The sequence below is a fragment of the Parasteatoda tepidariorum genome, chromosome 6 (genome assembly GCF_043381705.1).
Source record: "Parasteatoda tepidariorum isolate YZ-2023 chromosome 6, CAS_Ptep_4.0, whole genome shotgun sequence".
Taxonomy (NCBI): Eukaryota; Metazoa; Arthropoda; class Arachnida; order Araneae; family Theridiidae; genus Parasteatoda; species Parasteatoda tepidariorum.
The window spans coordinates 40,322,895-40,341,094 of record NC_092209.1 but is presented as its reverse complement, the minus strand read 5'-3'; the positions used below and the strand labels follow the sequence as shown (position 1 = coordinate 40,341,094).

The 18,200-nt window shown below is 30.5% G+C and overlaps 1 protein-coding gene across 6 annotated transcripts in view; it reads right to left on the bottom strand.

The window, feature by feature from the left end:
* Positions 1-625: 625 nt before the first annotated feature.
* Positions 626-18,200, bottom strand: part of LOC107446794 (cysteine-rich and transmembrane domain-containing protein 1) — a 29,866-nt gene continuing 12,291 nt past the window's right edge. For 3 of the 6 annotated variants that reach the window (XM_016061556.4, XM_016061557.4, XM_016061558.4), the window contains exons 2-3: positions 17,878-18,118; positions 626-2,410 (exon numbers count right to left, since the gene is read on the bottom strand). In XM_016061556.4, the coding sequence (XP_015917042.1) occupies positions 2,308-2,410; positions 17,878-18,107 (333 nt within the window). In that variant the 5' untranslated portion in view covers positions 18,108-18,118 and the 3' untranslated portion in view covers positions 626-2,307. Of the gene's footprint in view, positions 2,411-10,973; positions 12,023-17,877; positions 18,119-18,200 lie in introns of those variants that run through there. The other 3 variants (XM_016061560.3, XM_016061559.4, XM_071182255.1) reach the window with 1 other exon arrangement.

Sequence of the window (18,200 nt, the reverse complement as noted above, 5' to 3'; positions counted from 1 at the left end):
AAAAAAAAAAAAAAAAAAATACCTGTGACGTGGCTAGCTATTTTATATTGTACTGTTATTGTCGATGTCCATTCTTTGTGGCTGTAATGTAACGCTGCTAGTTATCTATGTAAAATTAAATTGTCTCTACTAGGCCGGGATAGCCTGGTCAGTGGGGTGCCGGGCCCATGTCCAAGAGTTCGTGGGTACGGTCCCTGCTGGTCGAAGACTCCCCGTGTAGTAAATGGTGACTGATGCACGTTAAATCTGTCGAGTCTCAAAGTCCTCCATGTTCCCATAACAAATCAATACCTCTGGGGGTACCGATACAGAAGTTTCCTTGTCTTCTGGATTGGTTCAAAATTACAAGGCTACGGCGTTGAACATTTGTAGTCGTAAACCCAAAAATTGGGTCGACTGTTCAACGGCGGTCATAAAATAAAATAAAATAAAATAGGAAATTACTTATTTATCACATAGAAATCAAAAAAGTTGATTTCTTTTAATTTGTGAGTGTGTGTGTTGTGGAGCAGAATTCATAGAGAATAGTTTTGGTTAAATTCATGTAAATAGAGTTGTTTTGTTTGTTATGTTTCAACATTAGTGAAGATTATATAAAATTTTTCAAAAAATGAAACTTAATGAGTGGATTAAAAAAATTTTTATTTACACCACCAATTAAATAAAAAATAGGTACAACTACACAATATATAAAATTTGAATTGTTCTACAATACAACAAATTATGAGACAATATTTCCTGAAGAATTTTTCAATTTAATCACTTTTAAATCTCATCATAGAAAAAAAATCATATCAAAATTATAATGTACATATATATCATAAAAGTTCGCATATTAAATTGACAGTAACTACATACCTTGAAGTTATAGAATCATGACAAAATAGTGATTAAATCAAGCAGATTTTGTTAAACTTGTAAATTTATTACATGTTATTCAAAAAATTTTGTGTTTTGTAGAAAAGGGTATGAGTTCCATGAACACTGTTATAAAAATCTCCCAGTAAAACTTGTTGAAACACATAAAATTTCTATTATAAGAATCTGTATACGAAATTTCATTATATGAAATTTCAATATTGTGAATCTCATTATAAGAATCTCTATCATTATGTAAATAAAACAATACATAATTACATATTTTTTTATTAAGACAGCTAATCATCTCTTAGAACAATACTTTGAAACAACTTTAAAGTTAAATTTTTCTGCTCAAGTCTTAAAAAGAAATGTTTAATACTTAGCCAGAATGGGGCGCAGCCTCTTAATGGTTTCGTTTTCAATGTAAACATTTTCCTCATATAGAGGAAATCTCCAAAACCAGAAAAGAGGTTCAATCGGTTCAATTCAACGTAATAAGTTCTGCTTTGTGTATGATTGAGGAAATCTTCGCTAGTCTTCGCACCCACAAGATTTAGTTTTGTTTATATCCAGAGCCATGGCATACCATGGAGTACAGCCTTACTTTGCAGTATTGTATCGAAATGTGCCTTGTTCAGAGCAAAGATGAGGTCTGGAAGAGATTTGTGTTTAGGGCTTTAAGCTCGGTCAGTATAATTCGTTCACCAGGAGTTGGCTCCACCTCCTCGGATGCAGAATTAGTTAATTTCAGAGCGGGAGTAACAGGAGAAACATCTCCGGGCTTGAAATTGAGACAACCTTCAATGCGGCTAAACGCAAATAGTGAATTCTATTGTACCTTTCGTTACTCTAGCTAATTAAATATATTTTAAATTTAAGAACTGCTTTTTTTTCCCTTCCAAAATGCCTCAAAAAGGATAAACTATTCACTCAAAAGAGAAAAATGTCATCAAATTTATGAAATATTTAGTGTTGAAAAAATGCACATAAAGATTGCGAAATAAATATCTTTGTCATACCATCGCCAAATAGCAACCTTGTCCAGGATTGTTCACATCCTTCTCCCAAAAATAACGAAATAGTATCGTCGGATATCACGTGATGAAGGCGGTGAGCATTTGAAAAAATTTTTTTTTTATAGCGCTTTTTTCCGATTAATTTTTTTGATTAACTTTGTTCTGTGATTTAATATTTATTCCGAAAATTTTAATTAAAAAAATGAAGAAGCTTACGCTCAAATGTGTGTACTAGCATTAAACGTTCGAATGCTTAATATTCTACAGTAAATTCATATTAGTTTTAGCATTAGAGAAAATTACTTTATTTAGGGATCAGTACCAACATTTACTTTTATCAATATTAATTTTTTTAAAAAAATATTTTTTAAAACATCACCTTTGACCTAAAAATAAAAAAAAACTAAATATATTTACAAAAGCTTTTTTTTTAATCGTTGCAACACCAACAACACAAAGCCATGCATAGTGTGCAAAGGCAACAATTTTTCCAACAGTCGTCTTGCTTCGCTTGCTGCTTTTCATGAACAACTCTGTAAATAAAAAATTTAATTCAACATTAATTTATCGGACGATAAATAACATTATATAAATGGGGATATTAAGGAGAATTATTAATTACCCCATTTTAACAAGACCCTTATTAAGGAGAATTATTAAGGAGAAGCCCATGGATGGTGTTTTCTACACTAAAGAACGCTGCAAGCTCCATACCGCCTATACTTCCGGGCTACTGTTTCTGGCGTATTTTAAAGCCATTTGGTTCACAACGTGATCATTGTGTTTTGAGATTCTTGCAAACGTGGTATTTGATTACTTATTACTTGTGTTTACAATGCTAAAGGTGCTAACACTAACGAGAGATGGTGCACAGCTTACAACAAGAACAAACAGTAATAAACAAATAGAAAGAGGCCAAATCAGGATTGCCAAAAAAAAAAAAGCGAGTTATTCAACATTTAGCAACTATACCATCTTTTTAACAATATATCTATAAATAACTAAAACAAATTTTAACTTCAAACTCACCAGAATTACTTAATAACATCAATATCATATGAAATACGGCAGATTTGAGCACAGAAATTATCTAAATTACTTCTATTATTGAAAACAAAATTATACGTTTGAAAATATCGCCTCGCAAAATAAGCTGTAGTAAGCAGTTGCAAACTTTTTAACCGGAACTAGAGCAGGTATTGAGCTCGAGATTGTTATTGTTTACATTTATATTGAAAACACCATCCATTAAGGAGAATACCATTGTAATTGATTCAAAGTAATAACACAACAAATTAAAACATGGATTAAAAAATAAATTCCACATAATCTTAAACAACCTATTGATTGTTCACAACAACATGGAAATTTACAAAGATGTATGTCGAAAGGGGACTTTAGTACAAAGAGCAAATTAAACGAGTTCTCTTAAATCGTCTCAAGGAACATTAAAGATACATCAAGAACTCCACTTCTCATCCATGGTGAAACATTGTTGGACAGAGCCACAGGCTCAATTTTTCTTCACCTCATATTATTCATAAATAAATTTCATCCGTTGACTTGGATTTTTGGGAGAATTCCCACATCGTCAAAAGCAAGAACTCAATTGTTAATGATCTTGTTGTTATACTATATTTTTCAAATGTTTGCAAATCTTTAATCTTCTAATTCTTACTGTCAATTTAATATTGTGACTTTTGATTATATATTTATCTATTTAGTGAGACGTAACCTCTGACAAATTACATCATCTCTGTCTTATCATCCTTACCATTTAACCTACTGATGTAGATGTACCAACGCGACACGGAAATGCATAAAGGTTTTAAATAAAAACTTCACTATTTGTGAATTTCTTAAGTTTTTTTTTTGATCAAGTTTGAGGGTAAAAAAAATCAGATTTTTCTGATAAATCATTATTACGGTAAATCCTTTGACAAAAGGAGTTTGCCTTGTCAGGGGAGATTTTATACGAACAGAACAGCAACGAATAGGACTGCACCATACAGGACTATATTCCGTTGCAAGTTAAGAAAAGGCAATTGTGGTATAGAATTTAAGTAATCATCCGTGACTGCATATAGTTCCGTTTTATTTAGCAATCAAATTATATAATTATGCTTAGCTAAACTCGTCGGACAGAAATTTAATTCGTGTTTTTTCATAAGCAAAAAGGAGGTCGTGCTACGTCGTTTCAAGAGCTGGTGATGTTGTTATTCATTTGTGCTTGGAGCTTGGTATCCATTTGACATGCACTTAGATGAAAATATGCTATCTCCATAGGAATAATGTTTTTTTTTTCTTAAGTTGCAACAGAGTATAGTATTACTTTCTTGAAACCAGATAAAAACTTAAAAAAGATAAAAGTTTTATGAAGAAGGACGCTTACGAAGAATTACTACCGAAAATAAGTTTGTTGGCACAGCTGAATGACAAAGAAAGTGATGTCTGATTAAGGCCGTATGTCCATGCGTACTATCGTATGTGACTGTAGTGCATTCGATTGGCAACTGCGCGAGGAGCTTATGACGTTTTTAAACATTCGAACGCGCGTCTAGGATGCAGTGTGAATGGCCCCTTTGATTGAATTTAGAAGATTTATATTGTTGCCGCCACTCGATTCCCCTCCAGTAAAAGAAGATGTCCGAATTACTGTCAGTTGAGAGCATTTCACGTGATAGAAAAGCTTTTGTTATCGGATCCGGATGTGAACCGGGTTCGAATCCCAGCGATGGCTGGTCGATACGAATTCCGCACTCGGCTAGCACTCGCGCTGACGTAAAATATCCTCAGTGGTAGACGGAGTTTGGGTTAGAGTCCCCTTGCCGTCGGGCTAACCATTCGAGTTTTCCTGCTTTTTCTCTCCGTGTAACGCAAATCCGGGTCAGTTCCATCAAAAAGTCTTCCACGAAGGCAAAATTTCTCCCAAGTCTTGATCCAGAAATTCTCTTGGCTTCTGGATTGGGTTCAAAATTACAAGGCTACGGAGTTAAACATTATTAGTCGTAAACCAACCCAAAATTGGGTCGCCTGTTTACCGACGGTTATAAAATAAAATATTTGAAGGCCTCATAATGGATAATTTGTCAGAAGACGACACGAGAGAAGAAAACTGAAAACTTATTTAGACTATCCCGAAATCTCCAGGTTGCTGTCGTGAATATTCCTTCGATTCTCTAGCATTCTGTTGTTGTACGTTATTTACATCGTACTAAAGCTGCGCAATGGACTATATGCGACAGTCTGAAAAACATCTCAAAGAATGATCCGAAGACATTCCATCACAATTTTGATTGTCTGGCTCCCCCGCTTTTTAAGCCCAACGACCTGTGTGCAGAGGCGAGCACTTTTCGGTCGAACAGTTTAACGAGATCGACACCGTGCACCCTTGGTCCCTTCGTACGGCTGATCAAAATGGTCTCCCACCTGCTCACTGACCCTTTGTCAGCGATGCTTGACTTCACTGATCGTATTAGAACAGTGTCTTACACTTAATCCACCGTAGGACCTAGGATTCTGAAATGTACTAGACTTTTCATTAGAGCTAATTTGATATTTTGTTCTAATAATGTACGATACAAAGTCATATTTCACTGAACACAAGGAATTTCGTAGTTTTGCAATTTCGAAAAATAAAGGTATTTTATTAAATGGAACTCCCTGCGAATAAATATCGTTTTTATTTATTTATTAGATTTAGAGGTTGCTAGGCAACGGACTTTTCTAAAAAGCAATATCTCTATGATGCTGGTAGGAACCGTGTTTACGTAGGCGTTTACTGAAAACAAATCACTTACTTAGCAACTACGAGCGAAAAACAAAAAGTTTATAAAAGACTTCTCGGTCGCTTATCAACGAAAAAGATTTGATATTCTTTGATAAAATTTCCCTTTAAAACCACAGATTATTTCCTTCTTAATAAATGTGAGCGTGTGTCAAATAAGGAAGTCAGATTTTTGATAAATTACTTTTCTTAAGATAAGTAAAAGCAAAGAAAACATCTAGAAATAAGTGCTATTTTGCTATTCAGTCTTCAAAAATATTTTAACTTATAAATCTTATAATTTCTTATGAATTTTAAGAGTTTAATTTTTTTAATAGTGTCTGAGAAGGAATATTGGCTCAGAAACCCATACCGAGGGAGAAATTATTCATGTCAAATTCTTTTTCATGTATTAAAGTAGTTTAAAATTTTAAGTGTAGAAAAATAAAGTACAGATAAAACTAAAGAAGGAAGTTTCAAATACTGTACTTAAAAATATCAAAATGCAATTATTGCTGAATAACCTCCGTACTGCTTAATCCTAAGTAATGCTTCAATAACCTATTTGCATTTTTTTTCACTCACTTTTTCTATACTTTATATTACTTATGTAAAAAACAATTTCAATGAAGGGTTTCTTCTGTGGTATAGTGTCCTTTAAGCAGCGTAGGGAACACTCTGGTAGAGACCTTCAACGTGTGGACCACCGATGATATTTAAATGGTTCACTGAATTACCTCATTCAGTTTAATAATAAAACTAAAAGAATGATGAATCACTATAGAGTAAGAAAATATAATAAGTCTGATTGGAGGGTGTAACTTGAAGGTGTTTCTCCATCTATAACAATGGGCTCGCCCAGGTTTTCATCGTTTCTCACCCAGGAACAATGTTTTCATGGGGCACATTAGGACCCATAATCCTCATAGAACAATCCCTGACGTCTGTAAGCTACTTGAACATATTTCCAGACCAAGTTCACCCATTCATGGGTATAGTTTTTCCTGCGGGGGATGATGTTTACCAACAGGATAATGCCCCATGTCATAAGGGTCGAATCGTCGAGGGACATTCCAGTGACCCCCAAATTCACCTGACCTTAATCCAATAGAGCATTTGTGGTCCTACTTCGAAAACCAAATTCGTGCTGCCACGCTACCCCTTCGCAATGTGAGGGAACTGCATAACCAGTTGGTGAGAGCTTGGTACCAGATACTTCAGACTACCTATCAGCACCTTGTGGAATCAATGCCACGGCGGGTGCTATCAGTTTTGAGGGCTAAAGGTGGTCCTACATGTTATTAACAGGGTTGTCATAATGTAATGGCTCTTCGGTGTATATATATCTAAGTAAAATATATATTAATATATCTAAGGCCGTTGATTAAGGAAAACCCTATAGATAAAGAATGGGATGGGATGGCAAAATAACCTGATAATTTCGCCGATTGAATTCCGTTTAACTATTCTTCGAACTATTTTTCTAACTGTAGCAGAAGAAAATTTCAAACACCATTGCAAAGTTAAGAACTAGACCTTTCAATCGCTAAATGAGTTGCTACAGTACAAATGAATCTCTAAAATCGATACAGAGACTAAGTCAAACGTTGATTGTGACCTGAAATATTTCTAAACATGTGGTCTCAAAAAATTACTAAAAAGAAAATGTTTTTTTACTGTAACATTCTTCAGCACATGTTCAAATTTGTGGCCTGGAGTCTCAACCGGAAGGGTATAAAGAATTAACAAAAGTGAAATACTCAATAATTAAAAGTATTATGCTGTTCAATGCATGTAACAAATATTTATTTTCCTGGCAGAAGAAATTTGATTTTAATATTTATCAATATAATATATGGTAAAAACCTATCATTGAGAGGGCGTTGTAAGCGCGACAACTGAAGAGAGCTGGCAGACACTGAAGTGTTAAGATGTTGTATTCATTCTTTTTCGTTATTAAATAATTGTTTTTGTTATGACTGATGACTGATTTTCTGAACTACTGATAAAAAATCACTGAGCCACTAAATCTGCCTTGATGCTGATTGTTGAGTTAGTGATTATATTGAATTTGAACATAGACCAATACACATGTTTTGTAGCAAATCAACGGATTTGACACAATTATGCTAAAGACAGATTTTACCATATCACAATATTTAATCAACATGCTTATAATAAATCCTTTAAATAAAAAAAATCATCCCGCTTTTTAAAACTTTTTATTTTTATGTGTTATTAATTTACTTATTTTTCAAATCATTGTTTTATCAAAATTTTGGGAATTAAAATCAAAAACATAAAAAAATACTGAATTTTTCGTTTTCTTTTAGTTTAATGGAAAATTAAATAGCATTATAGTCCTAAGTTACTGGGAGTAATTAATTGTTACTAGCTTGATAACAAATTTATAAATGTTTCAAAGCAACAATATTTAATCCATTAAATAAAAGCAAGTAATCGAATCAATTTTGAATAAAAACAAAAGAAATGCACTAAATGAATTAAACTGATACTTTGCAGGAAAAAAAATATACCTAAAAAAGTGAATTTTAATTAAATAAAATTATCAACAGCTGTGAGAGCTGAAGCAGATGTTAGAATTTAAAATGAAAGCGTATCCTGACACTTTAGTTCCGGCAGTTTCTTTTTCTGTGTTTTTGCTGGTTTATTTTTTATTCATTTATTATTTTGTAACCAATAAGAAAGATTTTAGATTTCTATCATTTTGTTTACGAGTTTGCGAACATAAGGTTCATTTTACTGCTTAAGAAAATTTAATCAATTTCTGCCAGGTTTCATCTCTCAAAATGGATTTTGAAAGTTAAATTTTTTGTGTTTATCATATGGGTAAAAATTACCACACTTAAGACAAAAAGAATTTGAGTGAAGTACTACCTTGGAATGATTAAACAATGTCAAAATTTATCTTTGTAAAAAAAATTTTAAAAAAATGTTCTGCTTGACGATTATTATTGCCAGGTCTCTCAGTCATAAATAAATAGTGGAAAAACAAATAGTGGAAGTGAATGTTCAGAGGGAAATAAGTAGTGATAAAGACGCTAACTTAGGAAGTTTGAACAATTCATTACGTTTTTTAGGAGAATCTACTGTAAAAATAAATCATTAGTTTTTAGGCAATAAAGTGAAAAAAATTTAAAATTGGCTACATTTTAAAAGAAAATTAGTGATCTAAAAAGCAAGAACTGTTAACAATGTCTAATGAATCTATTATGATTTCACAACTGAAAGAAAAGTTTCAAAAAACAGATTCAAGCAGCCTAATACTAAAAAGATTACCTAAAACCTGGAGCAATCGTAAAATTCAAGAAAAATGTAATGCAATATTTAATATGAAGTCTTTCTAAACTGCTTGAAAGTACAAATCCTAGACCTGGAAAAACTCTTATTGGCAGCAAAATTGAAAACATTATTGCATACAACAGTGATGAAGTGAGCCATTATTTGAGAGGAAAAAAAGATTTTATCCCGAAAATTTAATCAGGATTGGAAAAAAAAACGTCTGGTTTCGGGAAATCTGCGGGAGATATTCTAAGGGTTTAAACAAGAAAATCCCCATGTCTGAATAGGAATTTCCAAGTTCTGTGATTTGCGTTAGAAAAATTGCTTGCCGGCTTGTGCGAGAGGAACACATTGAGTCTGTTTAGTTTATGAAAACGGGAAGCTAATACAAGCTAGCTGCAGATTACAGCATTTAACTTAGTGAAGAATTACGATGTAGAACATACAAAGACAACCCATTAAAAATATTTTGTAATCCACCTCTTCGAGAATGCATTTTTTTTCAGTTGAGATTATTGTCCTGGAGCATATTAAAACGAATCAATGACTTATTCCTCTCAGATGGAATAGACGAGATTTATAAATTACGGGCTATATGTTTGACCGCACAACACTTATGACAGTTAATAACAATGTAGAAGATTTCCATATAACGTTTGAAGCAAAAAATGAGAATTCTTTTACCACATTCTATCACTGCAAATCAGCAGTCATGCTTTCTGTCAAATCAGAAAGAAGGCCTTGGTAATAATAAAAGTATAAGGACATGTGATTTTGATGAAAATTATTCTTCTGTATCTGTTTTTCTTCTGTATCTGTTCTGTTTTCAGACCAGCAATTGCATTGTTTTTTTTCCTTGTTCTTTTCTCCCCCCATTTCCTCCCCATCAAACAAAAACAGGTCGGAATTATTTCATATAGCAGACTGAATTGAAAATAATAAACACAAAGATATTATAGCGGCATTCCGTAACTATTTAATAAAATTTTATAATGTTTATATGCTTTATTAATTTCAACTCCTGTTTATACACTTTTTATCATAACTTAATAGTCATTTCTTTTTTCATTTTTATAAAATATTTTCTATGAAATGAGTGCTCTTCATGTCATAAAACTAGTTCACGTACTTTAGGTATATCCGAAGGTAAACCATTTTTTCAATATTAAAAGTAAAATATACTTTCTAAAAATAAATTTGTTACTTTGTGTATTTAGAAACCAAAAGTATTGCATAAACATTATTTTTGATATGAATGATATTAGTATTTAGTAAAAAAATTCATATTGGTTTAAGAAGTGTAAGTTTTTTACATACTATTTTTACATGTAATCATGTGAAATGTCTCAGATGTAAAAAGATACAGTTGTACTGCATACCACTTTTGTTAATTCTTTATACCCTTCCTGTTGAGACACCAATCTACTAATTTGTACCAGTGTAGAAGAATGTAGCAATAAAAAAAAAATTCGTCATTTTTTCAGATTGCATGCTTAGAGATATTTCAGGTCACATGTCAAATCAGGTCACTTTAAAAGTTTGACGTAGCCTCTGAAGGTCATATATCAATTGAAAGGTCAATAGTTCTTAACTTTGCAATTATGTTCAGAATTTTCTCCTGCTACTATTAGAACAAAAAGTTACAACCATTTATATGTATGCTAGTTTGTCGTTTTTTTATGAAAATTTTAGTTTTTCAAATGTCCGTAACTTGGACAATTTTCAAATTGCAAAACTAAAATTAGTAGAATTACTAACAGTATCATGCCAGTTAATTCTATTATTAAAATCGAAGGTTGTTCTGTCCAAAAGTTTTCTTTTGTAATAATTTCATTTCATACTAGACAAATAATTAAAACTTATTGAAAGTAGCAAACAAGTAGTAAAAAGTGAATAATAAAGTAGTAAATAGTGCATAATGAAGTAGTAAATAGTGAATAATAGTTAAATAAACTTACACAAATGATTTTTAATTTAAATGATATTTGCAATAAATTATTTTTATATATGAAATAAACACAGTCAAATAAAAATATATGTTTTTATTTATTTATAAAAATTAGGACACAATCAAAAATGTGAACAATAATATTTACAGAATTTTCTATCTACACTAAATATAAAAATTTTTTTTTTTTTAAATATGCAAGCAAATCATATTTCAGTAATAAAAATAACAATGTGCCTGAAGTATCGTTCACTAGCTTTTTATTAGAAAAAATATTGCCTTTCAAAATACAATATTTCAGATAGCCTAAATTTTAATTATAAGTGTACAAAATTTTAGTTATACGACCATAATATTTTCCACATTCAAATTTAAAAAAAAAAATATTTCTTTTTAAAATTTTAATTAAAAAATCTTTAGGCTAATTAAGTATTCAACCAAAAATAAAGCAGCTAACAATATTTTGTTCTAAAGAATTACGCAGCGCCATAGTTGCCACAAATAATGCTCTAAAATTACATGCATATCTCTAGAACAATGCAAAAATTAATTAAACTTCCATAAAACGTTTTTTTTTTTTTAAAAAAACTTCACAAAAATTACAATATATTATACACAATAACGAAACATCTTTACGAGAATGTCGGCGTTTTTTAATATACTTATAAAACACTAAAGAATGAAAAAAAGGACTAGATTTCCACATTAATTGCTACACATTTAGAACACTAAAAAATTAGCACAATAAGTTATTTTGAATTATACAAGTCATAAAACATATAATTAACAACAAAAAAATTGATAAGATTTTTAATAGGTGGCAAAAGAAATAAGAATATTAATCATTTAGATATGAGAAAATTTAATAGGATAAAACTAATAGAATGGTAATAAAAATCCACCACCTCTGGCATGCAATAGTTCAAATAATCCCTTCAGTTAAGTTTTTAGGTACAAAAAGTTAATGGTAGTACAAAGCAATGCATTCTTGTAGCAAATTTCTCTTCATATTTGTTCTACGATACCGATTACATTTAATCGGTACAACAGCAAAAGCACAATGCTGCACAAAGAGCACAGATGCAGCAGTCTTTGGCGCAATCATCATCTTTCTTCTCATGCACAATTCTGAAAAATATTAGGAAGCAGAGAGGAAGGGGTAATAAGAAAGGAGAGAGGATAGTTTAGAAATAAGTAAATAGATTAGTTTTTATTCTGCAAACCACCAAACATGCAATATTACTAAGAGCAATAAAAATATTAATGTGAAAAATTATTTGGAATATTTTTAAGCCTACATTAAATGTAGTTAAAAAAATAATGCTGTGAGATTAGTTTATTAAAAAGTATAATATGATAAGAGTAAAAAATAATGCCACAACATTAGTTAAAAATAATGACAAGACTTGAATCAGTTAAAAAATAAAACGGCATTAGTTAGTAAAAATTTCAAGTACGAACTTTTTAAAGCCTACAAATTAATACAGTTCTATTAAGCGTTTAATTGCAATTTTTAAATCTAATTTTAGCATATTTTGCATTGAAAATATGAATTCAAAGTTCATTTTATACTTTAACATTATATGACATCTCTTAATTTTGGTTCAATTTTAAGCGTGAAAACAAAATTAATGCATAATAAAAGTTAAACAAATTGTAACCACTTACTGAAGTATTCTTAATATCCATCGTAGCATAAAACACGAATGAAATGAAGAGTAACAAAGAACATAAAAATGGCTATATTTATCAATTTAAGTGAGACACACGGACGACAAAATTTCAAAAATAAAATTTTGATAAAAGATGCGAAGTATTTCAGTAAAAGAAGGGTCAGTTTCACATATGCTTAAAACCATTTACAAACCAGTAAAATTAGAGTTTTTTATCGGAAAAATTAATAGCCAAAGAATTTTTTTTTTATAGAAAGATTTGTTTTGTTATTATAAATTATATCTGAAAACTACTTATAAGACTCTGTACTCTTCCCATTTTTTTTACAATTTGTCTAAGCTAAGAACTCCTCCCTCCACTAAGTCTGAGGACGTCTGGTGCTATGGAAACAATGGCGTATTTTAGGGAGGGTAGCTTATTCTAGGACTAACACAATAGACTGAAGAAAGAGATTCCATTTCTCTCGCCGTTTCAAGCTGAAGCCACTCCAAAACAGTGACCCCGCACTCCTACTTGAAATAGTCATACCTCGTTAACATAGTCACCGCCACAGGTCCAGACGAACGCCTGGGGGAGTTCTTATTTTTAGACAAACTATAGTTAAATAGTTTTCAGTTTAATTTGATTGAAACTTCAGTATAACTGGCTTTCAAAAATAAATTAATTCGTGGTAACTGAGAATAGTTCTCCGCTCAATAAGTTTAACAAAGCAATAAATAGTTCATATAGAAAAGAAAAAATTAAACGATTTATCAATGTTCAAAGCGTAAATGCTCATTTTAAAATGCGTTTACAAATAAGACTGAAAAATAAAATTTTTCTCACGATTTTGATGATTTAATAAAGCTATAAAAATGAATAAAAAATAAAAGATAAGATTTTTAAAAAAAAATCTATTTCGTAATTAGAGGTAATCAATTTTACTTCCACGGTTTTGAAACAACAATTCTGTTTAACGAAACAAATTTGTAAAATATAACTCAACTTTCAAAATTGCACTGAAATTCAGTAAGAATTGAATAGATAGGAAAATATCGATAATCGAAACATTGAAAAAAAAAGATAACAATATCCTTATCACGAAACATACGAGTTTATATCCGTTCATTCGTATAGCACCCTCTTTTTGGAAAACAATTTATTATCAATAAAAGTATGAAATAAACGGCACACCAATGTAATAATGTAAATTCATTACATAAATTTGAGGCAAACATAATAAACTATTGAAAACTTTGCTAAATTGAAGATTAGAAAACGATATTAGTAATGATGTGTATTTACCAATAATCACTTTGTTACGTCAAATTTTCAGCTATGTTTATCGTTTTGTCTCTCAGATCTAAATAAACATTAACATTTTTTTAAGGTATCCGACAACTTTCTTTGTAAATATTAATACGAAATTTTGAAACACTAGTCGAATTTTTTTTATTATGCGTAAAAACTTCTAAAATTAGTAAAATAATTTTTTTTCTTTAAATGATCATTTTTAGGTGAAAATAAGGCATTTTTTTGGAAGATAGGTTGAATACTGTAAAAAAATTTCTATAGCCCGAAACAAAAAATGCGTTGAGGATTTTATGTAGAAGGCTATCTACTATGTTTTGAACTATTATATTAAAAGAAAGTGCATATACTATAGAGTTTTGATCAATATAGTTAAAAAAGTAAAATTTTAAAAATTTCCTCACATATCTTTGCGAAGAAACACATAACACTTAGACTTAAAAAAAGCGATGTCTTGGTTTATAAAGAGTAAGAAATTGAAGATTTTATGATATAATATGTATTCAAAATAAAAATAATTTTTTTTTAAAAAATTAGACAATGGTCGAAAAATTGAGTAGGAAAAATAGCGCGTAAAAGTAACCAAGGCTCAACATGACTTTTATGTTAAGATAAACTTTCCAGGAAAAAAGGGTTTAGAAATAATAAGCCTTTAAATAAAATGCTTGTTACTGAGGCTGAGCGATGTACACAATGTAGATAGATGGAAAGAAAGAAGAAAAGAAAAAAAAGGGATTGAAAACATCACGTGACTTAGGTAGGAGATACTGATAATATGTGTATAGATATTACATACAACTTCATAAACTTCCATTTTTTTTTTTTCGATAAAGAAATCATGAAGAAAAAAAAGGTACTGATGTAAACGAGAACAGATAATAAAAATAATTAGTTTCGCTATTTTAACAGTAACAGAAAGGTGATAAAAACCTTATAACCTTGGTGAAAACTGTCATGTAATACTGATAAAAAGTAGAAAACATTAATTATTGCCAGTAAAAGACATTTTTTTTAACAATTACAAAACTAAAACGATGTCATAGACGTTAAAAATTTGATAAGCTTTGCAACTATAAAGATAAAAAAAAAGTTCAGCTGAACATTCGTTACATTTTTCTGTATTCTGTCACCATCATCTGTATTTGGAATTGTTTAGTTTAACAGTTGACAAGTTGAATTTTTATCTGAAAACGCATTTGTTTCATGAAGATTTTCGTATTATTCTCTCAGACTACTCAAATTATCCTTTCCTTAAAAATATACCCGAAGGCATGTTTAGACACAATGTATCAAAACATGGAAAGTCTTTACAAAAGCGAGTTTAGAAAAAAATGCGACAAATAAAAAGTTATCCCTTCACTTTTAATGAATAGGCTTTATTAAGAGTTATTTCAGGAAGTTTTAATTCATATGGCATACAAAGGAATGCCTCCTTTTTTCTTCTTTTTTTTTAAATGTTTAACTTCTTTTTATTACATTTTTAGCGATTTGGTAGATTTAATGTCATGCGACATTTGCCTCGTTCTCTTATTCAAAATTAAAACCACAAGGCCAAAAAAAATAAATCCCACCACATAAACTAAAATATGAATTACGAAAAACAGATATTGATGATTTAAATAAAATTAATATACGCGTTTTTATTATTTAAGTTCGCCGAGATAACTTACAATGCTCAGAAAAAAGGTGAGATACATTTTATTAATATATTTCAATAGCACGTTAGTTCCTTAATTCGAAATTAAAACCACAAGGTCATAAAAATAAATCCCACCACATAAACTTAAATATGAATTACGCAAAACAGATATTGATGATTTAAATAAAATTAATATAAGCGTTTTTATAATTTAAGTTCACCGAGATAACTTACAATGCTCAGAAAAAAGGTGAGATACATTTTATTAATATATTTCAATAGCACGTTAGTTCTTTTATTCGAAATTAAAACCACAAGGCCATAAAAATAAATCCCACCACGTAAACTTAAATATGAATAACGCAAAACAGATATTGATGATTTAAATAAAATTAAAATACGCGTTTTTATTATTTAAGTTCACCGAGATAACTTACACATTTTATTAATATATTTCAATAGCACGTAAATATTGACACAAACTAGCGAACATCTTTCATGGAGCTTTAAACAAAACATAGCGCCATAAAAAAGTAAATGCTAATAATAATTATCTAAGTATTAGTAGATGTTTTTAGACTGCTAGCGAAAATGAAACATTCGCACATTTGGGGTTCAACGAATCGGAAAGACGGCATGTAAGAAATCAGAGAGAATAAAAATGGAATGAAAAAAAACTTGAAAGTCAGCTTGAAACGCTCTCTGTAGAAAATTCCTTTTATGGTCTTCTTCAGAAAAGAAATTCTTTTTTCCCCATATTAACCTATATATTTTTTATCTATTATAGTTATCTATTTTTTCAAGTCACGAGAAGATATTGAAAAAAGGATGAAATTAAAGGAACCAAATGAGTGACTAAAAATTTACATTTTAACATTCGTGATTTTTTCTTTTCTTTTTTTTTTTCATAACCTGCAAAAACTAGCCAGTGATTTTATGAGTAAGTAAAAATAAAATCTTTATTAAAAATATCTATTAAGGAAAGGTTTATTTCTTATACTCCACATTTTCTCAGAGTTGCTTTGAATATTCATACTTAACAGGATTTGATTGCAAAAACCAGAATGCGATTTTCGTTCTTTTTTTTTTTTTTTTTTGTAAGAGTTTTTCCTATTTCTTTTACTTGGGTTGAAAGAAACCTATCTTTTACGGGCTTGCAATCCCTGATGGACAATAGTATGAAAGCAATATTTGTGTTGTGACTATTGAGTATTTTAAAATATTTTTTGCTTTATTATATTCAAGATGTGTTTTATTGAACTAGTTTATCGAATTTTAAAATTAAAGCTCGTAAGCATTTTAAGAACATTTTCGAAACTATGATAACTTGAAGAGAGTTTTAAAACGCCTAGGACCTTAATACTCAAAATGTGGCTAGCAAGTTAATTCGAACAAGTTTCAATTAATATAATGAAATGAAAAATATCCAAGAACATTAATTAGTTAATTATTAAATAAGGAAATACCGTTTAAATAAATTTCCGTGGTTTAACACAGAGGGTATATAATCCCCTTTTTGCTGCTGATGAGGACACTTTAACTACATCTCAAATAAATTTATTTAAATTATTTTAACCATTTGCTCTTTTGATTCTAACAATTTCTTTTTAAATCCTTATTACTAACTAATTGAATCCTTTTAATTATTTTAATTGTTCATTTTTTTAAACACTCCTTTACTCTTTCAACTTTAATAATGATCCGAGTTTCGTAACTTTTCATTAGTTGTCACTTAAATATTAATTTGTGACCCTTAAATCACCGCGTTCTTTTTCATTAATTTATTCCAGAATTCTAAAATATATATAAATACTGGCCATTATGAAACACCCAGTGCTTTTTAGTTTCATGATTACTTCAATAACAAAAACAAACAAAGAAATTTTAAGGCATAGTTCGTTCACCAGGAGTTGGCACTTGGTTCCACTTCCTCGGACGCAGAGTTCATTTCAGCTCGGAAGTAAGAGGAGAAACATCTCCACGCTTGAAAATGAGACAACCCTTATTGCGCGTCAAAAGCAAACAGCGAATTCTTTTTCAGTCACTTACTTCGCTTTATCATCTGCTATTATACCTTTCATTACTCTAGCTAATTAAATATATTTTTAATTTAAAAACTGCTGTTTTCCCAGCAAAATGTCTCAAAAAGGGCGAACTATTCACTCAAAAGAGAGAAATATCAAATTTATGAAATATTAAATGCTAAAAAATATTTTTGTCGTACGATCGCCAAATAGTAACCTTGTTCAGAATTGTTCACATCCTTCTCCCAAAAATAGCGAAATAGTATCGTCGGATTATCACGTCATGAAGATGGAACCAAGTGCCAACTCCTGGTGAACGAACTCACATAGTCGGAGGTAAACGAAACATTACTCACATAGTCTGAGTGCCTGGTTGCCCAGGATAATATCCTCCCGGAGGTTGGCATACTGTTGGTTGTCCAGGATAACCAGGCTGTGGAGGATAGCCAGGTTGTGGGGGATAACCAGGCTGCGCAGGATATCCAGGTTGTGCGGGGTAACCAGGCTGAGCAGGATAACCAAAACCGGGTTGAGGAGGTTGATCATATGCACCGTAAGATGGGGGTGGAGGAGGATATTGGGACATCTTTCACAATTCTGAAAAAAATTTAAAACAATAAGACATATACACTAAACAAAAAATAGACACGACTTTAAAGTTAATTTTCAATAATAACTT